This window comes from Lissotriton helveticus, chromosome 1_1, assembly GCF_964261635.1.
Source record: "Lissotriton helveticus chromosome 1_1, aLisHel1.1, whole genome shotgun sequence".
Lineage (NCBI taxonomy): Eukaryota > Metazoa > Chordata > Amphibia > Caudata > Salamandridae > Lissotriton > Lissotriton helveticus.
The window spans coordinates 2,063,477,647-2,063,487,555 of NC_136057.1; the positions used below are offsets into that span (position 1 = coordinate 2,063,477,647).

At 47.5% G+C, this 9,909-nt stretch overlaps 1 protein-coding gene across 4 annotated transcripts in view; it reads left to right on the forward strand.

Moving 5' to 3' along the window:
- USP33 (ubiquitin specific peptidase 33) overlaps positions 1-9,618 on the forward strand; it is a 372,522-nt gene extending 362,904 nt beyond the window's left edge. For all 4 annotated transcript variants that reach the window (XM_078645171.1, XM_078645190.1, XM_078645199.1 and 1 more), the window contains one exon: positions 8,332-9,618. In XM_078645171.1, the coding sequence (XP_078501297.1) occupies positions 8,332-8,489 (158 nt within the window). In that variant the 3' untranslated portion in view covers positions 8,490-9,618. The remainder of the gene's footprint in view (positions 1-8,331) is intronic.
- The last annotated feature ends 291 nt before the right edge of the window (positions 9,619-9,909 follow it).

The following is a 9,909-nucleotide window of genomic DNA, read 5'->3' on the forward strand; positions in this document are numbered from 1 at the left end:
CGTCACCTACCAGCACCCATGGGTACAGCTTGCACAAAACTTCTGGATCCAGTCTTACACCTGGGGATAATTCTACGGTAAGGCATCTGTGGCTAGTTAGTCTATGCCAGATAAGACTTGTGTAGCCTTGTCAGCACAGAGCCACTCAACACCACCTAGCGGCACACGCAGGATAACTGTTCCTAAAGTTTCTGGATCCAGTCTGACGCCTGGGGATTATTCAGAAAGTGAGGGATGTGCAGTTAGGTAGAGTATCTACGAGAAAGAGTCTTACCAAAGGTAAGAAACGTGTTGATTGGGGCTTTTCTAGATACATTCACTCTGCCGAATAGTCAGGCTATTAACCCAGTGCCTGAAGTGAGAACTGCTGATCCAGCCTTGACAGTTCTGGGATAGCTAAGTCTCCTGATATCATGCATCTTTTTTGCCCCATGCTCATTGGCACATGTGAGCCCCTCGGTTGAACCTACGACTGCAGTGGGCTAAACATTGCGGAATCCCGGATAGACAGGTTTCCCATTTCTTTCAAGGTGGCTCAGGACCTTTGGAATTACATGACAGATGCCAGCCTCTTCCATTAGCTTGGTCATTAGATCAATGAACTCAACCTGTCTGCTTGCTATGTTCAAACACACTGTCTAATTCTGTGACCAGCGGGGAATAATTAGCTTCAGTCCTCTGGATTGTCCTGGGTACTCTCGATGAACGTCATTCATGCACCATTCGGTGGGACATGCCTTTTAGGTCAATGTGATTCTGCTTTTAGAGATTCATGGCGGGGAGGGCAACTACCATTTCCCTTGGCCTTCAATCTCTTGCCTGGAACCACAGGAAGTTCTGAAAATTTCAGAGACTCTAAATGGGCTTTTCCATCTCAACTGATACAACAGTCAAACCAGCTGGTGCATCAATACAAAGGCACAGGTAGAGGTAAAGTTTGCAAGCCCAGGAGCCCTTCTCATCTTCCTCTGCCCCACCTGAAAAGCCAGTTTAGCTTCCACTTGAAGGAGCATTAATAACCAATTAGAGGTTGGCAACCTCCTTCTTACAGGCCTGCATGGCCATAACATCGGAGCAAAGGATCTTGCAAATCGTAGCAGGGACTTTGCCCCTTCCTCCCGAACAGGCTGCACTCCAGATTATGCCCCTTCAGTCGGGAGAAAATATGCAGTTCTTACAACAGAAGGTAACAAGCCTGCTGGAGAAACAAACATTGAAGTTGGTCCGAGAGTAGGAAATCGGGAGGGGGCAGCGGCGGCTCCTCCACTAAGGCCCCCACTGCTCAGCGTTATTATAATTTTATTTTACCATACTGGCTCATTTGGGTGGGGGGCGGGGCTGGGCTTTTGAGAGCTGGGGGAGGAGTGATGTTATGTTATGTTATGTTAGGCTCATTTATTAAGCGCACAGATGCTCCAGCAAAGGAGCGTCCTGGCGCCCGACAAGGTAGCAACACAACACAACTGGACAGAACAGAGCAGGGAAAATTTAAGGAAACAAAAAAAGTTTTTACTGCTCGACGGAAAGAAAGCAGATCCCTAAGGGCGCGAATCGCTGGGGGAAGGGAGTTCCACAACACTGCGGCGCGAACTTGAAAAGAGCGGCCGCCTGCCCTGCAACGCTTAAAGCGGGGGACGACCGCAAGTTCTAGGTCGGAAGATCTTAAAGCCCGGACCGGAACATAGCGGGACAGAAGATTGGAAAGGATTATAGCAGGGGATCCCTTGAGAATTTTGTAGGCTACACAGAGGGTCTTGAACTGGATCCTTTGCGCAATCGGAAGCCAATGCAGCGTTCGCAAGGTGTTAACAATTGGGCAAGATCTGAGTAGTCCCACAACAGCTCTCGCTGCGGCATTCTGGATGCGCTGCAGGCGGGTGATTTCCGATTGATTTAATCCCGCTAGAAGGGAACTGGCGTAATCAAGCCTAGAGATCACGGTTGCTTGAATCACAAGTTGCCTGGTGGTGGCATAAAAAATTTTTAGTACAGGCCGTAGTCCACGCAAAATGCCAAAGCAGCAGGCCGCCGTGCGCTTGGTATGGCAGACAAAGGTGAGAGTTGGATCGAGCCATACCCCAAGGTTTTTTAATTCAGCGACCGGGGTTGGCGTAGGACCCAGATCCGACGGCCACCACCTGTCTCCCCAGAGTTCCGTTTGTTTGCCAAAGATCATGACCTCCGTCTTGCTTGCGTTCAGCTGGAGACAGTTGGAGGTCATCCAGCTGGCGACCGCCTGAAGTCCTTTCTGGAATCTGGGGGCATCCACATCCGCATCCCCGCTGATCGTGACCGCTAACTGGGTGTCATCGGCATATGACACCATGGTCATACCCCAATGCCTGACCACCTCAGCCAGCGGTCTCACGTATAGATTGAATAACGTGGGACTCAGCGAGGAGCCCTGGGGGACCCCCAGAGCCAGAGGATGGAGTTTGGACTGATAAGGCGGGACGGCTACGCAAAAGGAGCGGTTGGCTAGAAAAGAACGGAACCACTGGAGAGCAAGGCCAGTGACACCAGCTTCCTCCAGACGAAGCAGAAGGATAGGGTGGGACACGGTGTCAAAGGCGGCGCCCAGGTCTAATAGCACCAGCGCCGCCGTTTGCCCCGCATCTAACACGGAGCGTAAATGCTCCACCATGTACAGTAGAGCAGTCTCCGTGCTGTGTCCAGCCCGGAATCCATTCTGCGTTCTGTCTAAGATGTTTGCCTGAAGAAGATGGTCCGAGAGGACAGAGTTGACATGCGCCTCCGCCACTTTGGCAGGCCACGGGAGAAGTGAAATTGGACGGTAGTTCTCGGGCTTGCCGACGTCCAGAGACGGTTTCTTAAGAATGGGCATGACCACTGCCTGCTTCCACTTCAGTGGGACCACGCCGGATGTTAATGAGATGTTGATCAAAGAGCAAACCGGCGAGAGACCGTGGGATGCTAGATCTTTAAACAGAGCTGGCCGTAGAGGATCAGCCGGTGACCCTGACTTAACCTGCTGGGCCAGTTTACTGAAACTTTCTGATGTTAAGCTCGGGAAGGAATGTAAAACATCCAGAGCTAGGGGCTTGAGAGGTCTACCAACAGGGGGTACAACCGAGGGAAAGGCTCTATAGATGGCATGAACCTTTTCCAAAAAGAAAGCCACCAAGGTTTCACAGTGTGCAATAGAGCTCTGATGAGTCGCAGCCACCTTTTTAGCAATAAGGTCTTTCAGGGCCTTAAAAATGGTTTTGGAGGGGTTAGTGCTGGTGCGAAATTGCAAGGCGTAGAAAGCCGCGCGGGTTCTGCAAACTGCACGATGGTAAAGTTTTACAGTGGCCAAGTACAAAACTTTTTTGTCGCTGTTATAAGTTTTGCGCCATTCCCGCTCAGCGCGCCTACAGGTGCTTTTAAGCACCCGCAGCGAATCATCGTACCACGGGCTTGGATCCCTTGCCCCACATTTACACGAGGCTATTGGAATAAGGGAATCAAGGGCCCTAGTAACCCACTCACAAAAACGATCGTAGCCCACATCCACAGTCTCAATTGGCCTTAGCGGGTCGGTAGACAAAAGATGGAAAAAGTCATCAAGTTTCAATTTATTCCAACGCCGTCTAGGAATAGAGCGCACCATGGGTTTGAGTTGCGGCTCATACAGGGGGCACTGGATGCACACCAGGTAGTGATCGGTCCAGGCCAGCGGGGATGGAGTGGAAATACTGACTTCCGCTAGATTGGTGAAGAAAGGATCTAGGGTGTGACCACCTACATGAGTAGGCTGCGACACCAACTGAACAAGCTGAAGAGCCTCAAGATCAGCAACAGAGCTATATACTGCTGGAATAGACATATTGTCATAATGGAGGTTTAAGTCGCCGAGGATGGAAAAATTGGAGCAACCTGCTGCCAAGGTGCTGATAGCATCTGGGAGGGCCTTCCTGAAGGCCACTTCACAACCAGGGGGGCGGTAAATCAAAAGGCCAGAGAAAGCAAAGTTAGGCGTAATAGCGATCTTAAACAGCGCGCTTTCACAGCCAGTGATTTTTTGCCCTTGCCAGACGCACGGGTAGCAGGACTTAACCACAAGCGCTATTCCCCCACCTCTAGGGGCTCGGTTAAGAGTGTACACTGAGTACTCGGGCGGGAAGGCCAAGTTAATGACGGCCGTGTCAGCGTCTTGCAGCCAGGTCTCCGTCAGGCAGAAAACATCCGGCGACTCCTTACCTATCAGGTCGGAAATGTCTTGATGATGTTTGACCATCGACCTGACATTCAGGTTCCAAATGCTGAAAGATGGACTAGCGCTGTCTACCGCAGCGGCAGAGTCATTGCTCACACATGTTAAAGGGGCGGGGAGGTCCAACGTCCCGCAAACACATGAGTGAGGACCACACAGCGGCCCGACCCGCGGAGCATCACAGGTCCTGTATCGTTGGCCAATGGCCAGCAACGTGTCCCTGGTGTAACACAGCATTATGTACCTCGGATCATCCAGCGGTAAGGGCCAGGGTCCTGCCCTGTACTGCGCGTCCTGGCGCAGACGGGCGCAGACGGGCAGGACTCTGGCACGACTCCGGCCACGCGAAGGCACGCCCGCTGCGTGATCCCGCTGCGCTAGGGGAGGAGCATTAAGTAGGTGTTCCCTCGCTGGCTCCTGCGCACTAAAGCGCAGGCAGATAGTGGCGCCTACACCAACACTCGCCCCACTCCAAGATGGCGATCAAAAAAGGAGACCCACCCCAAGAACCGGACCCGCACAAGCGGCGGTGAACTACCGATTATTATGCAGGTGAGGGGGATTTAAAACCAGGGGATAACGAACTAAAAAGAAAGCAAATAGTAAAAAAGGCTTTTAAAATAGAAATATCAGCAAAAGCGCACGAAGCGCTACAGCAGCAGTGCGCTACCTTGTCAGGGCGAGGCTACAATGGGACTCGCCTTAAGTAGGTGTTCCCTCGCTGGCTCCTGCGCACTAAAGCGCAGGCAGATAGTGGCGCCTACACCAACACTCACCCCACTCCAAGATGGCGACCAAAAAAGGAGACCCACCCCAAGAACCGGACCCGCACAAGCGGCGGTGAACTACCGATTATTATGCAGGTGAGGGGGATTTAAAACCAGGGGATAACGAACTAAAAAGAAAGCAAATAGTAAAAAAGGCTTTTAAAATAGAAATATCAGCAAAAGCGCACGAAGCGCTATAGCAGCAGTACGCTACCTTGTCAGGGCGAGGCTACAATGTGACTCGCCTTAAGTAGGTGTTCCCTCGCTGGCTCCTGCGCACTAAAGCGCAGGCAGATAGTGGCGCCTACACCAACACTCACCCCACTCCAAGATGGCGACCAAAAAAGGAGACCCACCCCAAGAACCGGACCCGCACAAGCGGCGGTGAACTACCGATTATTATGCAGGTGAGGGGGATTTAAAACCAGGGGATAACGAACTAAAAAGAAAGCAAATAGTAAAAAAGGCTTTTAAAATAGAAATATCAGCAAAAGCGCACGAAGCGCTACAGCAGCAGTACGCTACCTTGTCAGGGCGAGGCTACAATGGGACTCGCCTTAAGTAGGTGTTCCCTCGCTGGCTCCTGCGCACTAAAGCGCAGGCAGATAGTGGCGCCTACACCAACACTCACCCCACTCCAAGATGGCGACCTAAAAAGGAGACCCACCCCAAGAACCGGACATGCACAAGCGGCGGTGAACTACCGATTATTATGCAGGTGAGGGGGATTTAAAACCAGGGGATAACTTTCTAAGTGCGCATGAGTTTGGCCGGCCATCTTGGGCCAGCCAAACAGTCATGCTCACTTAACATGTTCCCCACCAGGCTGTATTGCACAGCCTGGGTGGAGAACATGCACAGCCTCGGTGGAGAACATGCACAGCCTCCTATTCCCTCTCTGAGTGCCGAACCACGGTGCTCAGACCAATCAAAATGCTGCTGTAAGGCAGCATCGTGATTGGCTAAGGGATTCTGTGAGGCTGTGTGCTTCCTGGCCTGCTGCCGGAGAAGAGGACGTAGGAGAGGCGGCAGCTGGCGGCACCTAGGTAAGTCCTTTTATTTATTTGTGTTCCCCTCTCTCTTTCACTCGCTTTGCCACCCACGTTGGTAGCAGCCGCTACTGGGAGGGGGTGCTGTTCCCCGTACTTCCTAGTTCCCGAATACAACAGCTGTCTTGGTCTTATTCTAGACCTCAGAGTCTTGAATTTGGTCCTGCAAAAGGAAAAATTCAAGATGCTGTCTGGAGCTCAAGCTCTGCTGGCACTCGAAGCAGAAGACAGAATGGTGTCCCTTGACTTGAAGGACGCATATATCTACTTACCAATCCTGCAGTCGCACAGGGGTTTCCTGCATTTTGTGATAGGGTCCACTCCCTATCAGTTATCTATCAGTTTGTTCTAAAATCAGTACCTCAAGCCTTCACAAAGGTGATGGAGGTAGTTGCAAATCATCTGAGAAGGTATGGGGGGTCTTTGGTCCCACACCAAGATGATGACTGCTCAAACCCCGCTCACTTCATATGTTTTCAGGTCACCTCAAGGCAACAGTCACCATGACGTTTAAATGGGGCTTTTCCATCAGCATGCCAAGTCTACCCCAAAGCCCTGCCTGCGCATCCTGTTCATAGGGGCAGAACTGGGCCCCCCATTTTTTAGAGCCTTCCTTTCCCTCTCCGAGGTTTCTGGGACATTAGGGATATGCTTAAGAAATTTTTGGACGAGAGTTTGAGTTCCAGGTAGTATGTTTTTTCCTCCCCCTACTAGAGCTGCTGACTTCCTGAATCCTCCTTGTCACATACACATACAGCCATGAGGGCTCTCCTTGTTGTCCTTTGTTGGCAGTGGTTCAGATATCACAAACTCCGGGACCCTGCAGCTCACCTGGACTGGTGTCCCATAGAGGAGCGCTTGTCGCAAGGAATGTCCTGTCAGCCTCCTCCACCAGTGACTATGGTGGTGACCGATTCTTCCACCTGGGTCTGGTTGCACACCCGAAGGAACTGGAGATTAGATATCACCAGGGGAGAAGGTTTTTCCTTCCAACCACTCAAACGTTAGACAATCTGTCTAGCATTCTTCCTGTCCCTTCGTGGTCCATCTGTCCAGCTCTTGACGGACACCGCAGTATAAGAGGGGAGGAGTGAGATCTCCTCTTCTCAGTCAGGAAGCATTGAGACTCAGGGTGGAGGCAAACGAGCATGGGATCTAGCTAGTTGCCAACCATATGGACAGCTCTACAAATACCAAGGCCATCAGTCTGTCAGCATCATCAAGCTGATCACAAGTGGTGCCTTCACCCAGAGGTGGTTCTAAAAATCTTTGCCCTGTGGAGCACCCTTCAGGTGGAACATTTTGAGATAACTAACACTGCCTGCAGTTTTGTGGTCTCCAGTATACTTTGTGGGGAGCCTTGGGGGAAACTTTTTGATTCAAGTGGAGTTTTCGAATTTCCTTCATGTTTCCTACCATACTTAAGTTTCTGAGGAAGATTCAACAAGACTGTGCCAGAGCCATTGTTCTCACCCTGGACTGTTCGAAACAAGTGCTGTACATCGGCCTTTTCAGAAACTTCCTTAGTTCCCTATTTTCTCTACCTCTCGGGCCGAACCTTCTCTTGCAGTCGGAGGGTCACATACTACAACCTCCAAGTCCTCGACCTGTATGCCTGGAGATTAAGCCGGGAAACCTGGGCTCTTTCTAGCTGCCACCACAGATGGTCAAAGATATGCTGTCAGCTCATCACCCCTCCAGAAAGTCATTCTATTTTGGATAATGGAACAGGTTTGTTGTTTGGTGTACAGTTGGTTGTTTGGTGTACAGAGCAAAATTTTGATTTCCTTGAAGGCAACATTTAACCCATTTTGACCTGTCGCTAACACAGCAGGGTTGTGCAGTGGGCACTATCAAAGGTTAAATGTCAGCAAGGTCTGCATTTCAGTCTTCCAGATCAGCCATCCCTCTTCAAATCCTAGATGTTATTTAAGAGACGCACAAGTGCTTTCTTCAACACCCTTTATGATGGCCCTATGGGATTGAAATCTTGTTTTAACTTTTTTAAGGGGTGCTCCTTTTGTGCCATTGTATTTTCTCATCTACCTTATATAAAATGATTTAATTCAGATTATATTAATCCATGTTTAAATTAGAGGGCTCGTACTATTAAAAACTAAATATTACCACACTTATTCTATTTTTCCTCTGCTACCCAACTCAGAAGATCCTCCCTAATTCATGTTTTATTATCCAGTAGCTAGCTATATCACAGAGTTCTACAACTTTTTGTAAAATGTGTTGTGCTTGTTAGCTTTGATCTAATTTTGTTTTTTTTTCTACTACATTTGTGATTCAGGGGCCGATTCAGGCCAAATCTCACAAGAAACATGGAATTTCCTCCAGACGATCTATGGCGGAGGTCCAGAGATTGTATTGCGACCAACTATTGCAAATGTGGATTCAGATTTGGTGCAAACAGAAGAGAAGATTGATGTAGAAACTCGAAATATATAACTTCTGGCATATGAATGAAGGAAAAAGTGTGAAGACAAACCCCCTTTCACAATGTCTTTCTCAGGAGTGGTTCTGTCCTTCTTGTTTTTGTTGACCAGCAGAGAGATGACTATTGGGCATTATTATGTCTGTGATACATTGAGTTAAATTTTATAAATATATCTGTGTATTTTATTAAAGACTTTATATAATTTACAAGGGAGCCTTTCCACTGCAGTACATTAATGATGATGTTCAAACGAATGCAAGTTGTAAGATATTAATGATTGCAGTCAGTGAGTAAAATGTGTACACTGAACTTTTTATTGCAGCTGAACTATGAAATCATGACAAATGCGATGAACGAAGAAATGGTTTTAAACGTTGTGAATTTTTTGGGTTATTTTAATGTTTACTTCGAGTATTGTTCTTTAGAGCATAGTCTTGTCATTTAGTTATTTTCACCTCTAGATTTCTGTTTAGTTAGTTTTGCGTTAAGTGTTTTGGTAGGCTGGATAACAAATAAACCATAGCTTGAATAAATCAAAGTAATGATGGTCTAATACAAAGACATTTCCAACCAGACTCAGGAAATATTTTTTATGATTTTTATTTGTCGCACTGCAGTGTGTAAAACGGCTTAATAGAACCTCCAAAGCCTTCTCGTATAATGTAGTACGATTACTTGGAATATTGTCTGCCACAGATGTCTAATTTATTTACTATATATAGATCATATTAAGAAAATGCTGTGAATAGAAACAAGAATGGCATGTTTAATATTATCAAATTAATATATGTATATATATATAGTTTTGTATATTGGATACTTTTATTTGAAAAGCATGCTGGTAAAATGTTAATGAGAGAAAGATGGAACTTGCTTAAAAGTGGAGACTGCCTCCAACTGATGTATGTAAATGCAAGGTCATTCTAGTTTAAGGTCTTAAATACTTAGGACAAATAGAGGTGTATTGCAGAATTTGAATGGGATTTATCATGCAACAAATAAGCCTTGTTAGGTTATTCATCTTTGAATGTCCATGGCACTTATTTCTGTTTGTTTTTGCAAGTTTAGTACTGCTGTCGGCTATGCTGCATTAAACAACTCTGGGTCAATGACAATAAATTGGCTTGATACAATTTTAAAGACATTGCCTATGTTTCATTTAGCTAATATGTTTGACTTTACGCTAGAAACATATACCATGAGAGCTTTTCACCCCATCATTGAGCCATATTTGCTTCACTAAATAGGTTACATAGAACCTAAATGAACTCTAAAATATGTGTGGTTATTCTGTTATATTGGCCATTTAAATTTTCCTTCCCACATATATTCTTTTCTGAAAGATACTTCTAACTGCAGATACCTCCCCTTTCGAATATCCCCAGGCGCTATATTGGATCCAGAAAAGAATTCAGCAATGCTCCTGCATTC